Source organism: Typopeltis vanoorti, chromosome 9 (genome assembly GCF_054136105.1).
Source record: "Typopeltis vanoorti isolate ZY-2024b chromosome 9, IOZ_Tvanoo_1.0, whole genome shotgun sequence".
Lineage (NCBI taxonomy): Eukaryota > Metazoa > Arthropoda > Arachnida > Uropygi > Thelyphonidae > Typopeltis > Typopeltis vanoorti.
In genome coordinates, this window is record NC_143557.1 from 31,289,475 (window position 1) to 31,308,537 (window position 19,063).

General features: G+C 33.2%; 1 protein-coding gene across 1 annotated transcript in view; it reads right to left on the reverse strand.

The window, feature by feature from the left end:
* LOC150102950 (transcription factor MafK-like) overlaps positions 1 to 18,624 on the reverse strand; it is a 41,864-nt gene extending 23,240 nt beyond the window's left edge. The window contains exons 1-2 of the mRNA XM_090397596.1: positions 18,504 to 18,624; positions 1,628 to 1,675 (exon numbers count right to left, since the gene is read on the reverse strand). Of these exons, the coding sequence (XP_090253722.1) occupies positions 1,628 to 1,675; positions 18,504 to 18,560 (105 nt within the window). The 5' untranslated portion in view covers positions 18,561 to 18,624. The remainder of the gene's footprint in view (positions 1 to 1,627; positions 1,676 to 18,503) is intronic.
* Positions 18,625 to 19,063: the final 439 nt, after the last annotated feature.

Sequence of the window (19,063 nt, forward strand, 5' to 3'; positions counted from 1 at the left end):
ATATGACTTATGCAGATAATATTATATGTCTAAAAAAATCCAGTATAAGTTTTCAGAAGCCTCTAATTAACTGAATAATTGTTGTAACAAATTTTGTATGAAAATCAGCTGTAGGCAGAAACCATGAAAATAGGCAAGATGGAAAATAACTGCAAATTCTTAATGGAGGAGGATCTATAGAACAATCAAAATATTTCAACTATTAGGAACAATTTTTAGTGAAGACAGGAAATTAAATTTGGAAATAGACAAATGAATAAATTTATATTGAATAGGAGAGAAATTATCCAAAACATTATCAAGTAGTATATAAGGGAATGTTCAAACTAATTTTAACTTGTGGGATCTGAGAAGTGATTTAAAAATAAAACAGTTTATCATACAATAAATGGATGGAAGGCTTTCTGTTTTCAAAGAATGAAAACTGAAAGATTACCAAAACAAGCCTTCAAGTACAAGCCACTAGGAAAAAGAAATCCAGGACGTCCTCTTAAACGATTCAACAATGACTTCCAAGGTCGGAACAGGCCATGCTAGGCCTACATCCTTGATACGCATGATGATGATCATACAATAAATTATAAGAGAGTTCATAGAAAAATAAGGGGAGTAAACAGTTGGCATTGATGGTAAAATCATATTAAAAGACTAAGGTATTAGAGAAAGATATCTGATATTGTTATCATTCAGGGATGCTTGAACAGAGCTAATCTAAGGTAGTATAATGAAACAGAAAGGGAAAGTTTAGAAAGATTAGCAAAGCAGATGTTTGATGCAGGTAGAAACCTGCATCAAATGTCATAATATTTAATATGAAATGTTATAAGTTTAATATGGAAAAATATTTCAAAAAGAGGTTAGTAATAATGCAAACTTAATCACCATACTACACAATCCTACTACAGTATCCTATATATCTCATGAGGGCATATCAAGAATGTCACAATGATAACGACTTTTTATCTTGGCCTCCAATTTTGCACCGAAGTTTTTGAGATTTTATATGCATTGTCAGTAGCGCACTAAGGATTTAATCTTGGAGGGGGCTTGGGGGGGGGGGGGGGAATTGAGTAGACGATTTGAGAATGCACATTACATTGCATACAAACTATGACTGAGTATCTGCAGTGATTGCCAATACATGATACCAGTGATCTCCTCTGGGCCGACTCAGGCAAATGAAGTAGCACTCCGTCCGCAAGAGCACTATTTCATTCGCCTTGCGTTCACAGTGGCCAGGATTCCCGTGAGCTATAGGGTATTCCCACTTTATGTGACCGCTAATCATAAGTAGTATAGAAATATAAGACACAACATAAATTTTTAAAAAAAAATAATTTTAATTAGGAAAAGATTTTTGGAAAATTTTCTAGTTTTTTTTTTCCTTTTTTTTGTGGGGGGAAGAGCCCCTTGGCCCCCTCCCTGGGTGCGCCATTGTGCATTGTTATAGAATGTTGGGTGATGTACCAAGTGAGTGGTATTTTATGTACTGAAAAGAAGAAAGTGATAAGTAATGACACAACCCAAAATTGTGTCACTACTTCATGCTTTCAAAAAATAAATACAAAACAAAAGTAATCTTCACTTGTTTTAGCTTCTAACTTTTAATTATCAAAGTAATTTTTACCTGCAACGGCATCAATTCATCATCGTCATCACTGAATTCTGCTTTTCGCTGAAATAAAAATATATAAAAATGATATCCTAAACTGCAAACTTCTCATTCTACCGGCACTTACATAACATATACTATACTTTTCATACAAAAAAAAGTTATAGTAAATACAGTTGAATAAGAAATATGTGGTAATCAAAATTACTTCATATAATATATATGACAACTATATTTATAAAGTTCAAAATTTACACCATAATTATACTGCAAATGACAACTTACATCAATCAAACCATTAGTTGTAATAGGCAGTATAATATATTGTATATTTTACTCATTCTTCTATATACTATTCAGTATTCCTCTCCATGGATTGCTACTTTGTTGTGAAAGCTTGAATGCTCTGATACTGAGAATGATGCCAATGGATCTTGGAGCCCTATAGGACTAAGTGAGATCAATATGAAGGTTCCAGATTAAATGCAATCTCACTGACTACATGAAATACATAAAATATTTTATATTTTAATGGCCAGAAAGATGCTATAGCTGAAGAGGAATCAATTGTCTCCATACCTGTCGAATCAGATCTTAGTTGTTTTCTGCTGCATTAAGCTGACATTCCCACATTAACAGAAAGTCACATACACAGATGTCTTCCAAAAGGGACAATCATCATCCCCACACAATATCTATAAAATCTCTCCAATAATCACGAATTGGCAATAGGAACACAGGTATGTGTTCCCATTGTAAAGCAATTTGTCAGTTATACAAGGATTGTTTGAAAAGTTCGATATCCAATAGATAGCAACACAATTCGTTCATTCATACCAGTGTCAGTACATATAATCTTTTTCATGATATGTACCGACATGAAATTTAGTCATGTGCGACGCATGGTTCTTGTTTGGCAAACATTTAAAATGAGATTGTTAGCATTATTCATAAAAATGGAGAAAAACAAGTTTCGTGTAGTGATAAAACACTTTTATTTGAAGAAGTGGACGGCTGTGCTGAGCAAAGTCGAGTTAGATGCAGTTCATGGGGACTCTGCACCAGCTTTAAAGACTATTTATTTTTGGATAAATTAGTTTAAATGTGGTCGTAAGTCCATCGAAGATGAAGCGCACTCAGGATGCCTGACTGAAGTTACTACGAAGGAAATGATTGACAAAATCCATGGTATCGTTATGGAAGACTACCAAGTGAAAGTATGTGAGCTTGCTGAGAGTGTAGGCATCTCAACTGAATGGGTGTATAATATCCTGCACGAAAAATTGCACATGAAAAAGCTGTGTGCACGCAACGGGTGTCATGATCGTTGACTGTTGATCAAAAACGCATGCGAAAAGACATTTCAATGCAGCGTTTGGCGATGTTTAATTGCAATTTGCAAGATTTTTTGCGTCGATTCATATCTGTAGATGAAACTTAGATCCACCACTACACACCTGAGTCCAAACAGCAGTCAAAACAGTGGACAATGCCTGGTTAAAGAGTACTGAAAAAAGCGAAGATTGTTTTGCCAGCTGGGAAGGTGATGGCCACTGTTTTTTGGGATTCCCAAGGAATTATCATGATAGACTAATTGGAAAAGAGTAAGAAAATAACAGGAGTCTATTATGAGTCACTGTTGGACCGTTTAAAAAAACTGAAGAAAAAAACGGCCAAGATTGTCACACAAAAAAGTGCTCTTTCATCATGACCACCATCCCACATATCGGCCATCACAATGACAAAATTACATGAATTGGGAATTGAAATGCTTCCACATCCACCGTATTCTCAGGACTTCACCCCATGTGACTTTCTCTTGTTACCAAACTTAAAAATTTGGCTTGGTGGGAAAAAAATTTTCTTCTAACAAGGATGTCATCAAGATTGTCGATGACTATTTTGCACAATTTGACAAATCCTACTTTTTAAATGGGATGAAAAAATTGGAAACTAGCTGGACCCAATGTGTAGACCTCAATGGAGACTATGTTGAGAAATAAAGGTGATTTTTTCCAAAAAATGTGCTTATCTTATTTTTTTTACCAAACTTTTCAAACAACCCTCGTATTTCTAAGTGAGCAGCTCTTTTTTGGGAATTGACTCTGCTTACCTCAGATATGGAAGAAACTATTAAAGATGTCCTAAAAATAGTCTTCCTCACTAACTCTTGACTGGATAACCATGTTCATTGAGTTTACCATTCAGCAAATGAAAACATTTGAAATGAAAATGAAATGTTTACTTTGCAAAAAATCTGTAATGTTCAGATTCCTAAGGATAATCATACTTCTGATTGACTGCTCTTGTTGCACACAAAGTAAAGAAGGTTAACTACCTATATGAAACTTGCTATGCTGAAGATGAATTTGCTTTCTTTTGGCCAAAGAAAAACAGAATCATGGACTAGTTATGCCATTAAAAATGAACTTGTCAGACTTGTTTATTCATTCCAGTTTGTACAATGTATCAATGGGAATCAATAAACATCTCATTACTATAATTACTGAAGCTGGCCATGCACCAGCATGGTATGGTTATGAATGCCTATGCTTCAATCCTCAATGCTGATGATGACCCAAAATATGATTTTTATGTCAAATTGGACACTACTTAGTTGAATCCCAAGAAAAGATAAAGTGGTTCTTTCTGGTGACAATCATGCCAGAGTTAAGTGTGGCAACACTAACAGGAAACTACTGAAAAGGTGCTGAACAAAACTCATTACTAATACACATCTTTTATCAAAGGAACAAATTCAAAATACCATGTAAATACAATTGCTTGGATCAAAAACCATTTGATGGATAATGTTACTATTCATGCTTATAATAGGTTTGTCTCACAAAGAAATACCAACCACTTTTTTTTTTTTTTAAATACTTGCCCATGAAAGGTTGTTAGCCTATAATACAGTAATAGTAGTATCATAGACTGGCTAAGGTTATATTTTCTGATAATTCCACTCTAGACCAAATATGGGGCTAGCCTTCAATAACCAGGGTGGAGAAGATTGGAGTGATGATCTTATTCAGTCCCTCATGGCCCTTAAAAGAAAGTGCAGTTCCAACAATGTCCCAACAGGATTAATCAAAGGAATTCTAAAAACAGAGGAAACATCATATAAAACACTTTAATTACTGTAGAATTTTTGCCTAAGTATCACGGGCAATATTACTATTAGATTAGTGAACAGAAATTAAACAATAACAGAATTCTAAAAAAGTGCCATCTGAATGGTTAATGTAAGTTATTATTATTCAGGCCTCCACGGAGTCAAAAGACTCATCAAGGATGGTCCTTCCTAGGAAACACAAAGTCTATCGTACCACTCATTGACCGTTCTTGCTATCACGCAATGCATTCCACAGTTCAACCACCCCCCAAGCAAAGAAACCACTCCTCAGCCTCTTGCTCACAACTTTCATTCGTAACTTCCAGGGATGGTCCCTTGTTATCCTTCCCTCTGTTCCACCAAGCAAAAGAACTCCCCAGTATCAACCATGTAACTACCTCTCAACAGTTTAAAATTCTCGATCATATCACCTCTCCTTCTTCAATCCACCAAACTCTGCAGTCCACATTCCCTCAGCCGATCCTCATAAGAAACATTGTACAGTCCTGAAACCATCTTTGTTATCCACCTCTGTACCCTTCCCACAGTTAATTTAACCCCTTCAAATTCTGGGGACCAAATCTGAGAACAATAATCTATGGGTGGTCTGATCACTGTCTTATACAATTGAATGATAACTCTTTTATCTTTGCAGGTCAGTGTCGTTCTCAGTATTGCAGCAATCCTCTGAGTTACCTTCACTACCTGTGCAATATGTTCCCTGAATTTCAGGTTTCTATCAATCATCACCCCCTTTTTCCAAAAATATGACATTTTCTTCTTTTTGGCAGAATCCTTTTTTCCACAGCACACAATATTATTTTTCCTGTCTCACTGATGTATAAATACTCTTACCTCTTGCAGTTTGGTCTGACATACAATTTACTAATTCTTGTATTGGAGAAAGAAGTTTCTTCTACTACTTCAAAAACAACATATCTAAGTTGAGCTAATTCCATCGCCCTTTCCAGTAGAAATAACAAATATATTGTGTCCTTAAGATAGATGAAACTTTCAAATCAGCATTTCCTCGAACATTCCTTTAGAACTTCAACAGCAATATCTTCTTTTATTTACTAATTACTTGACAGTCTCAACTCCTCTAGTTTAAAGACTCACAGTTTTACTATTCCTTTTTCGGAATCTACTATTAATATTCTTCCAAATGTCACATAAAACTAAATAAACTTCATAAGAACAAAATTCCTCCAGTCTGCGTTCTTAAATGTCCCTTAGCTCTCTCTTTATCTGCAGACACTGTGTTAGGAGAATAAGTTTCATTATACCAAAAAGAGTTAACCTATTTATTATTTGGGGAATGAAATATATCTCTAAGTCTCTCTTCTGTTTCCCTAACAAATTGAAAACATTGTTCAAGATTTTTAACCTTTTTCTTGTATGCTGGTTCTTTCAAATTATTTTTAAGGCCATGCCTAAACTGATTAAACAGCAACCATTCTAAAGAGGATCTCTCTTCAGATGAAACATTAAATTCATTAGCAATGCTCCAAAATATGTGGTAATACTCTGAAACAGACTCCCTATTACACTGAATGTACTGATGAATTTTCCAAATGTTAGGCCCTAATTCTCCCAAACTTGAATTTCAGATCTAGCAAAACTTTTAAATGTCGCGTAAATGTCAGTGTCTCTCAGTAAAGGGGATGTGTTTAAATACGTTTTGGCTTTGCCCACTAATTTATTATGAAGTATAATTAACAAATGAAAATCTGACCATTTTCCTAACTCTCTAATTTTTTCTGCATATCTAAAAAATGTTTCTATGCTTTCACTACTCTCACCTGAGTAGTGAAAGCAAAATTCCACATGTTTAACTGAACTAACTTCACAACAAGAATTACTATTTCCTGTAGCCATTTTACTTGAGTCAAGAATTACTTTCTGGAGTCTAAAGTAAAGTTAAGTCACAACCAATCATGTCAGTCGACTGTGCCATTTGTTTAGATTTATTTTGAAAATTATTAATCCTGTCGACTGCGCAATTTATTTTGATATAATTATTTATTAATTAATTATTCTCGATCCTCATTTGTTATGAGATTATCTCTATAAAGATTTCCTTTTTTATTCAGAGTGTTTATTATTACACAAGGGTTCAATTCCGATTGATGCAATGACTTAACTGCTTCTTTCAGAATCTGGAAAATCACTGACTCAAGACCAAATGCAAAAAATATACATTATTAATAAAACTAAAACAATATATACACTTCAATTAAATTACACAACTAACTACAAAATTAAATGGATCCAAGGCCTTCTAAAATAAATCTATGCTTTAGAGATTTTCTTATCCAAAAATATTAAATTCACCTATTCTCTGATTCATTCTATTACTGAATTGTTTAACATATACTTAATACATCTATCAGACTAAACACCTTGTTCTATTACTGGATTGTTTAACATATACTTAATCACGTCTACCAGACTAAACACCTTGTTTTCACAATAACAAAATTTTCATAGTCAATTTTTTTGTTAAGGCCTTTTTCCTAAAATATAAAATCTTCTTCTTTTCCATAGGATCCTTTTTTTTCTCCTTTATATAACACACAATATTATTTCTCCTGTCTCACTGATGTATAAATATTCTTACCTCTTGGAGTTCAATTTGATGTACAATTTACTAATGTTTGTACTGGAGAAAAAAAAAGTTTCTTCTACTATTTCAAAAACAACATAACAAAATTGATCTAATTCCTTCGTCCTTTCCAGTAGAATTAACAAATATATCCAGCATCCTTAAGACAGAAGAAACTTTCCAATTAGCATTTTCTCAAACATTCCTTTAGAACATCGATTACAATATCTTCTTTTTTTTACTAATTACTTATTAACAGTCTCAATCCTCCACTTTAAAGATTCACGGTTTTACTATTCTTTTTTGGAATTTACTATTAATATTCTTCCAACTGTCACATAAAACTAAATAAACTTAATAAGAACAAAATTCCTCCGGTCTGAGTTCTTAAACTTCCATTAGCTCTCTCTTGTTTTTCTCGTTACTTCAATACCAAACTCTCCTCTCTGTCAGCTGTCAATCAGGCATCAAACTCCTAGCGAATATGTGCACTCCATGAAAGTGGCAAGCAAGAATTTAAATATAATGGCTGACATGTTGACTCCGTTAGTGTAAATAAGAATGTCTTTATAAAACGCAACACCTGATCATTTTAAATTACAATAACATTTCTGAAAGTAACACAAGTACAATTTTTTTTAAATGCTTTACATTTCCTTTTGACAAATAACGGGTAGATTTGTAAAAATACAATTTGTAAAAATATTCAGAATTTTAAATTATGATTATTTTTACAGGCAGTATATGCCTTTCCCTCATCAACCGCTCTTGTCAATTTATTATAAAAGTCAATTATATTACTAAAGCAAGAGCACCCCTTAACAAATTCATGTTGACTCTTACAGATATGTACCAATGCTGAATATGGTACTTCACTAATTTCTCCAAGATCTTAACTACTGATGAAACACAAACTGGCCTATAATTAGGCACTTTAAGTCTGCTACCGTCCTTATGCAATGGCACTATCTTACCTTCCTTCCATTCTTTGGGTACCTTTCCCATAGCCAGGGCCAGCCATCATGGGGTGCGATGGGTGTAATGCACCCAGGCCCCACGATCGAGTGGGCACAGTTGGTACACATTTGCGGAAACATATTTTTTATTTTGTTTTAATTTTTTTTTGTTCTTCTAATTTTGCTTATAACTAAAGGGATTTCATCGACAGGATTTTAGGGACCCCAGTAATAATAATATCTGTGTTTCTCTATTATATTAGGGTTTTTGCTTAACCCTTTTGATGCGTTAATGCAGTGTATAAAAATTAAGAAACATGATTTCGTTTTTACCCTAAAATGCCTATTCATCATTACTTTTTTTCTAATCTGTTACACATTTATATCATTTGGCTCGTTATTGAAACCGTTGAAAAAATATTTATTATATTCTTTATATATGGTTAGTCTAGAGCAGGGATGGACAACCCTTAACATGCCTGCCAAACGTGGCATGCCAATTACTGTTTTCTGGCATGCAACCCAGGACTCATCTTAAAAAATAATTAAATAAAAAAAAATACATTTCAAACATCTTCGCTGACACATATTTTAACTTAATATAATACAATTTTTATTAAGTACAGCTATACCAAATAAAAATGCAATAATTAATTAAACTGTAACAACTGTTTCATAATAATAGGTAATAAGAAAATTAGAAACAAACATCCTATTTCCAAGCCATCGATATATCTCCACGATATACTGATGTACAAGTTTTGTCAAGTTCAGTTGTTGCACTATTCGTCAGGCATCCAGACGTAGCATGACTCCTTTACCATCATTTGATATATCTTTTCATGTTTCGTAAAGAACGTATCCATTTTCCAAAGTGCATTTGTATTTGGATTTTATTAAATCATGTCATTAAAATATGGATTGGAAGTATTTATTGTCAATTAATATGTTTAACTTATTACATATAAAAGCAAATTTCCTTTACATTGATTTTTGGAAACTAAAGTTTTCAGTTTTTTTCGTAAAATCTCCGCATATATATTGCAATTGCTATTTCCTGCCTAGAGAGCAGTTTCCTTGTGTGCATCCTACCCAAATAGCACCATCTGCTTTCCCATTATTTCAAGCAAAAATTAGCAGCAATTTACAAGACTTGAGATACTTAATGAACAATCCTTCACGAATGACTAATGAACAGACAGCCATGGTACTAGGCCAGTAAAGATATTAACAAAGTGTTAACAAAAGATCGTGCGAGTCAATGATAAAAGTTAGCAGACAATTTTTGAATTCAAATGCTAATTCTCTTCAACTAAATTCAATATCTGAAAGTGCCATAACAATATTCACTACATCTTTCCTAGCTTTAACACATTTACGATTTTTAACACTTTCTGTTGATTTTTATTGTTGCTCTTTTTTTGCCAGTGCAGCATATGGTTTTGCTTGCAGCTAAATAGCATAGGGTTTTTTTTTTTTTTTTTTTGGGGGGGGGGGAGGAGCATGCGATTAATTAGTTAGTGCCATTTTTATCCCAGCTGTCTCTAATTGCACTATTTGTTGAGAAATATATTACACAGACTGCAAATGTTTGTACCTTATTCAGTGATACAATAAAACGCTGCTTTTACTTGCATCTGCAGATGTATTGACTAGGATGGAGGGCACGTGGTTTGCCACGGGAAGCAAGTCACTATTGTCATGAGGTGAACGTGATTAAACTTTTTTTTTCAGTGCGAGGTTACGCGAAACTTTTCAATTTCTTTTTTTCGCAAAGTAAAATCAGTAGTGCAAGTTATATGCGAGGACCAGTTACAGTCCAGTAAATGCGGTAAGTTATTTTTAAAGCTATCTGAAATGTATTATCAATATTCAGGATTATGAAGTGTTGTCTGCACGTGATTAGATCTCAACTATGTTCATTTCAACTCAGTTAACAGTGATAGATAAGAGTGAAACTGATGTACTGAAGTAAAACAAACGAAAAAAATAAACATTCCTTGAGTGTTTCTAAAATTCTGTAATATTGTAAAAAGTATGTACATATTTAACTTTTTGTTAATTCATGGGATAAAAATATTTAATATTATTTACTTATTCGAAAAGCCAAGCCTAACCCATAATGTCCATGCCAAGAAAGCATCCCTCTGGGTGTCAAAAAAGGAAATCAGCAGAAAAGAAAAAAGAAGAAAAGCAAAATCTCAAAAAGTCACAAGTAGATTTGTTTTCATGGCTACAAAATAAATCTAACAATGAAACTGCTACGACTTCAGCAGTTGCGATTCAAACTTCAACTGAAGAAGAAAACTCCAAACAAGCTACACAACTCTTCAACGAAAATGTAGAAACTGTGGGCGTCGAAAAAGATGCGTCTGATTATACAAACGTTTTGGATACAGCAAATAACGATGACAACAATAATAACAATGGTGATCAAGTGAATATAAATGATCCAGGTTTGTGGCCAAATATTATGACTGATTAATTTAGATTATTTTGTGTTAAAACCGGACCTAAACATCATCAAGACGCATTCGTTAAGAATGTTGAAGGTAGATCATTTTCTACATCGTACTATTTAAAAAAAAAAAAAAAAGCCAAATGGTGAAACTCAGCTTCACAGTTGGCTAGTTTACTCAAAATCTCAAGACTCAGTATTTTGCTTTTGTTGTGTATTATTTTCCAAAAGAAGAGGAAAAGATCAATCAACAGGATTTATATATGGTTTTAATAAATAAAGGAAACTGTCATCTGTAATTTGAGATCATGAGCTTTCTGTTGGTCACTTTAATTCTTTTATTGCTTGGCAAGAATTATTAAAAAGGCTTAATTTATGTTAGACTGTTGACAGAACAGATCAAATTAATATATATAAAGAAATGGAACGTCTAAAATTACTATTCCAAAGAATTATAGATATAATTCTATTTTTAGCAAGTAATAATCTGTCATTTCAAGGATCCCATGAAACATAGGAATGCCGAATAATGGAAATTTTTTAAGTTTAATAGAATTATTAAGTAAATATGATCCTTGGCTAATGGATCGTGTAAACAGAATTAAAAATACGAAAAAAATAATTGTACATCATTTGGCACATAGATTTCAAGAGAAAATTATTGCTGCATTAGGTAATGAAGTCCTTAATAAAATTAAAGACGATATAAAAGCAGCCATATATTACAGTATCCAAATGGATTGAACTCCTGATATTTCTCACAAGGAACAAACTTCAATAATTATTAGATATGTAAATTTTGTAGACAAAAAATTAATTATAAATGAGTCATTTATAGGATTTATTGAAGTAACTGATGTGACTGGTGAAGGACTAGCAAATTCGCTTTTAAAAAGAATAGGTAAGCTTGATTTAGATATTATGAATTGTAGAGGGCAAGCATACGATAATGGTAGCAATATGAAGGGAACATATAAAGGCGTAAAATCTAGAATAATTAGTTTAAACCCTCATGCAATTTATGTACCTTGCTTATCACATTCTTTTAATTTGATGATTTTTGATGCTGCTTCCAGTAGTATATATTGTAAAAAATTTTTCGGAATATTGCAACGTTTATATTGCGTATTTTCTCATATACAAAAAGATGGGAAATTATACAAAAGCATTTAAATATTACACTTAAACCATTATGTGATACTCGATGGGAAGCCAATAGATGCAGTCAAAGCAGTGTATACACAGTTTGGACAAACTTATAATGCCTTAGAAATATTTATTGGTGCAATTAATAACACAGCAGTATCCGAAGCTAAAAGTCTACTAGATTCATTACAAGAAATGCCATTTATTTTAAGCTTATCGATGTGGTTTACAATATTGTCAAAAATTAATAGTATCAACAAACTATTTCAAACAAAAACAATTGTTCTTGACTCTGCTTTTAATTTAGTGAATAAATTAAAACTGAAATCCAAAATTTAAGATCAAAATTTAACACATTTTTAGACGACGCAAAAATGATAGCACAAAACTTGAATATTTCCAAAGACTTACCTGAAAAAAGAATTCAAAAAAGAAAAAGATTATTTTCCGAACTAGCAGATGAAGTTTTCTAAATCAGTAGAGGAATTTAGATGTCACTTTTTTGACATTGTGATTGATACTATTATTGTACAAACAGATGAGAGATTTAAAAATATACCAATGTTATTTCTTATTTTAAATTAATCACTGATACAAAAACATTAGAAAAAAATGAACTAGAAAACTGCTCAATGGATTTTGTAAAATATTATAGTAAAGATGTAAATGAAGACTTAATCCAGGAAATTGATCTTGGACCAAAAAAATGTAAATAATGCACAAGACATATTGCAATATATATTAAATAATAGTTATAATGAACTATTTCCAAATGTGCTAACAGTATTGAAAATTTTCTTTACATTACCAGTTACTACAGCAAGTGCAGAATGTTCTTTTAGCAAATTAAAATTCATAAAGAATTATCTTCGGTCAAGTATGTGCGAAGAACGCTTAAATGCACTTGCTATATTAGGCATTGAAAAGGAAATTGCCAAAAATTGTAATTTTTCAAAAATGATTAATGACATAGCAAAAAAAAAAAAAAAAAAAAAAATCGCATATTTAAATAAATACATATTAAGCAATATAAGTGTTAGTAAAACTAGGTGCCTAAATAGTAAACCTATTTATTGTTTTATGTGCTAAATTAATTTTTTTATTACTTTAAACAATAATTAATTCTAAATAGTTTTTGTGTGCTAGTTGGTGAGCCAGGTTACTTTTGTTTGTGTTAAATATTTATTTATTTTAATATTTAATACTTTTGTTTTGTGTTCAGTAAACATTATGTTAACCTGTTATATTTCGAATGTGTTTTTTTTTTGTTTTCCTGTGCCAAAATCATTTGTAGGTAAGAGGTTTTACAATACGTTTATTTTGAATCCTTTAATTTTTACCTTTGAAAAATATTTTAGGGCCCCAAAAGGTTTCTTGCACCCGAGCCCCTTTATAGAGAAGCCCGGCCCTGCCCATAGCCAGACTTCCATTGAAAAGCCAAGTCAACGGAGTTGTCAGTTTTTTTAGCACATTCTCTCAAAATCCAATCCCACAGCTTTACTGATATCCAGAGTACTTACTATTTCGAACACACTCTCCTTTTGTACCTCTAAACCTTAAACCTGCCCTATCCTTCTAGTATATAAGTATTAAAACTTATATCTCCAGGATGAAATTCTCTAATAAAGTGTTCATTGAACAACTCCACTGAATGTTCTCACTGATACAGAGGACATTCAATGAACACTAAATATCCTCTGCACCAGTCATTCTATTCCCATTTTTATTCCACAATGTCATTCTTCCACAATCATTTCTCCTCCTACTGGCCACATAGCTAAAAAATTCTCTAGGATTTCCTTTGGATCTTAGGGCCAATCTCTTCTCATATTCCAGTTTTGCCTTCTTTACCATATTAGTCACTCTCCTGACCTGAATTTTATATTCTTCATGCATCTGCTCTCCACCCTATCTCCTTATATCTCTTCCATAAGTTCTTTTTCACCTGCAGTTCCTGTTTGATATTGTTTGCCATCCACTTTACACCAAATTGTGTTCTCTTCTTCACCCATGGAATACAGTTTACTTTGCTGCTAACAAATATTGCTTCACAATTTCCCAATCACTAATGATAACTCGGCCTTCAAATGCTGCCCTTCATGGAACTGTCTAAAGTTGATATCTAAGACTATTATAATCACCTGCCTTATAATTCCACATACGTTACCCTTCTCTTCGATACTCCTCCATGTCTATTCACCTTCCAAGTGAAAACCATATGGTCACTCTCTCCAACTGGGGGAAGAGATGTCATTTCAGTTATTATCAGTTCTTCTGATGCTATGACCAAATCCAAAACTCTTGAACCTCTTGTTCCCTCTATTACACATTGCCTAAACACACAGTCACTCAAGAATTCTAGAAATTCCATTCCCTTATTATTACATGCATTTTACTCTTCCCAATTTATACTGCTGTAGTTAAAATCTCCCATAACACTCATTCTGCTTGCACTTGCCAAGTTCAACTGCGTAAATATCTCCTGCTGCTCACCTTCTGTGCTCCTTGGCTTGTAGCAACACCCCACTAAATATCCTGTCTTGCCTACTTCTACCTCACACCATATGCTTTATAAACCATTAGTGTCACTGCCTTCCAAAGCCTCCACTCTTAGAGGACATAAGTCCTCACTTATCATAAGCAGTACTCCACCACCATGTTTTCTTTTCCTATCCTGCTAAAAAATGCTGTACCCTGCTACTTCTATTTCTGTTATAATATCATCTTCCATTAATCACGTCTCGGAGATCCTAATAATCTTCAAACAGGCTGATGCTATCAGCACCACTATTTCATCTCCTTTATTCTGGATAATCCTGGCATTAGTATAAAGCATAAAAATGTCACTGTTTCTATACCTATCATTATCCCCTCCAGATTCCACTGGACTCGGCGTTACCTGATATCTTCCCCCTGGCACCCATTCCCACAAGAGGCCAACTGCTACCATTCACCCTGGGAATTTCAGTTTCCCTGCATTGACACACCAACTCATTCAGAAAACAGCAATCTCTCCAGATGTCTAAGTCCTTCCTCGTTCAAATGCAAGCGGTCTCTCGCATACAGTTCCTTTCAGTCCTCAAATGCCCTCCAAGCATCCATGTATTCTAATCCTCTCTTCTGACACATACTAGCTATCATGCTATTCATTATTATTGCTCTTCTACTCAGCTCGTCATTATCATACCCGGGCAACACACACTATCTTTCCTCTCTGTGAAAAAAAAATTAATGTAAGTTAATGTAAACAATGAACATGTAAACAAAAGTTTACATGTAATATACATGCAAACAAAAGTTAATGTATGTTAATGTAAGATAATGTAAGATAGAATATGGTCAATAATTTCCTATCTTATTAACAAAAAATTATATAAATATATGCATAAATAAAATAACACACACTCTGAATCAGATATCCGAATCAATGCCTTTAATTTTACAATACACTCCAATGTACTGTAGATTCTGAACATTGTTTTCTTTCTGAATTAGGTTATTTAACTTAAGATTGCTGAGATCTGTATGAGATTTGATGGATCCAATTTTCAGGACAAGGGAGAGTGTATGTTCTTTAGTGAAGTGTAGTTAATGCACAACATCAAAATCCCCTGCATATACTTCAAGTTGTAGGGCTCATTAATACCAGATATATTTCCCAAAAGAGTAAACTTGGAGGAAACAATATTATTTCTAATGTAAATTTTGCCCATAAAAGGTTGCAGACCACATATCTGTCATCATATCTTCTTAAATATTCTGCAAATGAGCAAGTTCTTCTCTCAGTAGCAAAAACTTTCCTTTCACTCTCTTCTGTTCTAAGCCTTCTCTTTCAAGGTTGTGTACCTGTCTCCATTCAGCATGTCATCCAGTATTGTTTTCCTTACTCTTCCTCTGTGTCTTTTTCCATCTATTTTTCCTTCGACAGCATCTCTGATGATTCCATTTCCTCTCAGAATATATCCAATCCAGTTTCCATTTCTTCTTTTTATGCTCTTTAACAGACTTCTTTCTTCTTCTACTCTTTTTGGGACCTCTTCATTAGTTATTTTATCTGTCCATTTGATTCTTTCCATCCTTCTTCAAATCCACATCTCAAAGCTTTCCAAAATCTTAATTTCTTCTTTCTTCAATGTCTAAGTTTCAGCTGCACTGAGGGCAACACTCCACACAACATTTTATTAGTCTTTTCTTTAAGTTTCTGTCAATTTTACTTCTGAATAAATTCCATTTTCAATTAAAGGCATCTCTTTTCATCGCTATTCTTGTGTCTTTGACATCTTCCATTACTGCTAATCAAATTTCCTAGATATTTAAATGTCTTTACTTGATTCAATTTTTTCCCATTTATTCTGATATCCATATTTGCCTCTTTCCTTGCTACTTTCGTTACCTTTGTTTTTCTTATGTTAATTTTCATTCCATAATTGATACAGGACTCCAGTAATCTATTCAACCGATTTTGTAGTCGTGTTTCAGTATTTGATAATAATGCCTTGTCATCTGCATATCGTATTGAATATATTTGTCTACTTCCAATGTTTATTCCTTCTTCTGAATTCTTCAATGCTTCTTTTAACACTGTTTCGGAATACATGTTAAACAAAACTGATGACAGAGAACAGCCTGTCTTACTTTTTGTCCAATGATACCTGATTCTGTTGTACCATATGTCTCTCACCATGGCAGTTTGTCCCATGTATAATGAAATAATTAGCCTTCTGTCTTTCCAATCTATACCAATCTTTTCCATTACCCCCACCATCTTATCCCATTTTACAAAGTCAAAAGCTTTTTTAAAATCTATATAACAGATATTAACTTCTTTATTCACTTCCAGACTTCTTTCACTTATTATTTTTAACAGTCCAATCGCATCTCTTGTTCCCCTACCCTTTCTGAAACCAAACTGATCTTCCCCAAGAAATTCTTGCACCTTAGATGCAATTCTATGTGTTAGAATTCTCATAAGTATTTTTGATGCATGGAAAATGAGACTTCTTGTCCTAAAATCCTTGCAGTTCACTGCATTACTTTTCTTTGGTACTTCCACCTTAGATGCAATTCTCTGCGTTAGAATTCTCATTTTTGATGTATGGGAAATGAGGCTTATTGTTCTAAAATCCTTGCAGTTCACTGCATTACTTTTCTTTGGTATAGGTATAAATATTAACCGGGTATTAGTAAGGTGAGTGTCACAGATCCCAAAGATTTTAAATTGACTAACTTTTTAACAACGTGTGGCAGTGAGTCATGCCTCGGTATAGCTTACCCTCCCGTAACCCGCTACTTGACGGCATAGACAACAGGCTGTTGCGCACAAGCAAGTTTAGTGCGCAGAGGTGTAAAGTGTGCTGGGGTCCACCAGACCCCATCTTACCAAAAGTGTGACTATATTTACTTCTGAAATGCAAGTTGTTTTCATGTATATTCTACTAAAATATTATCGTTACTGCTGTGTCATCTTATTTTTACATACCAACTATAAGAAAATATGTTTTTGCAAATATTTAGAGGGTATTTTGAGAATAATATCGTTTTTTTTTTACCAGATGAGTTAGAGCAGGAACAACAGAGGTTATGTCAACTTTAGATGATGCTTTGACAGATGAGGAGCCATTCAGCAGAGATGATGATAGTGAAATTGATTCAGAATTAGTCAGTAACCATGAGTCTGATACAGAACAAGACTGTGAGGAAGAATCCACTAATATTGATTAAAAAGATATGGATTTCAAATTGATTAATCTAATACATTACATTATTTGGGTGGGTCCATGGGACCCCACCTTACCACTTCTGTTAAATTTTCCCACCTCACCATCGCCGGGTTAAGGTCATAAAATCTTTTGGTAATTCTCCTTCGTTATAAATTAAATTTATTATTTTGGTTATTTCTTCAGTTCCTGTCTTCTGAGGTTGTTTCAGGAATTCTGCAGGTATTTCATTTATTTCTTCTGCCTTTCCACATTTCAGTTCTTTAATGGCCATTTCTACTTCTGTCTACAAAATCAACTGGCCTAGGTCATCTTCATTTATCTTCTAATGACAACTCATTTTGGTCTATTTTCCTTGTCATATAGATCTTCAATGCATTCTTTCAATCTCATTAGGATTTTATTTTCTTCAGTTATGATTTTCCCATTCTTATTTTCTATGCCTCTAGCTCGAATTCCATTTCTCTTATGATTCATGCTTCTTCGTACAAAAGTTCCCACTCTCTCATAATTTTTCATTTATGTCATCAGAAAAAAAAAAAAAAAAAAAAAAAAAAAAAACATACATAAAAATAATAAAATGCCAACCGAACCCACGAACATATCCTCTGCAATTCTGCAGCTTCTTTATACACGTGCTTAAAACACACGATTAGTGCACAATTCAGAGATATTTTGCAAAATGCATGTGAAATAGTACATGAGTTAATACCGATATTACTAAGGAAGAAAAAATATACGCAACAACAACATAAAAAAAAAATGGCAGGAAAGTGAGGGATTACACATACAGTATTTAAATCAAATATTTCATAAGCACGAAACATATCGCTATATAAGCTTCATCATGACTTTAGCAATTTCATTCAATATGTTATTTGAATATATTCTTACCTTCATTGACATATTTATATCCTTTTTTACTTGCTTCCACTTTTCTTCTTTTTTCATGTTTAATATTATACGAATTAAACTGATAAACAACCTAAATCCGATGAATCATGATACCACTAGTAACAATCTAAACATTTACAAACACGAAACCTACGCCCTCTATTTCATTTTGAATTTTTACTCCAAATGTATTCAATGGATTACAAATGAAAGAGCCATACGGCTTCTTTTAGGAGATGTAAAATTACATAGGCGAAGTGGGTATTAGATCCAACATTATTTCAAAGCCGAATGTTTGTAGAAACTACGAAAGTTTCGTAAAATTGAGCTGAGAGCTTACAAAAATACAATCCTCGGCATTGGAGTTGCCTTAACTTGCACTACTTAAAAGACATGAGCGCTGCCCAAGCATCCATATATTCGCCTTTTATTAATGCATTCTTTTAAAGGTTTCACTGACCTGACAGCTGTTTCGAACTTATTACCTTCAAAGACCAAGAAGGAATAAAATGTTCAAAACTACCCAAGATGCGCAACAGCCCTAATATATAAGTAAAGAG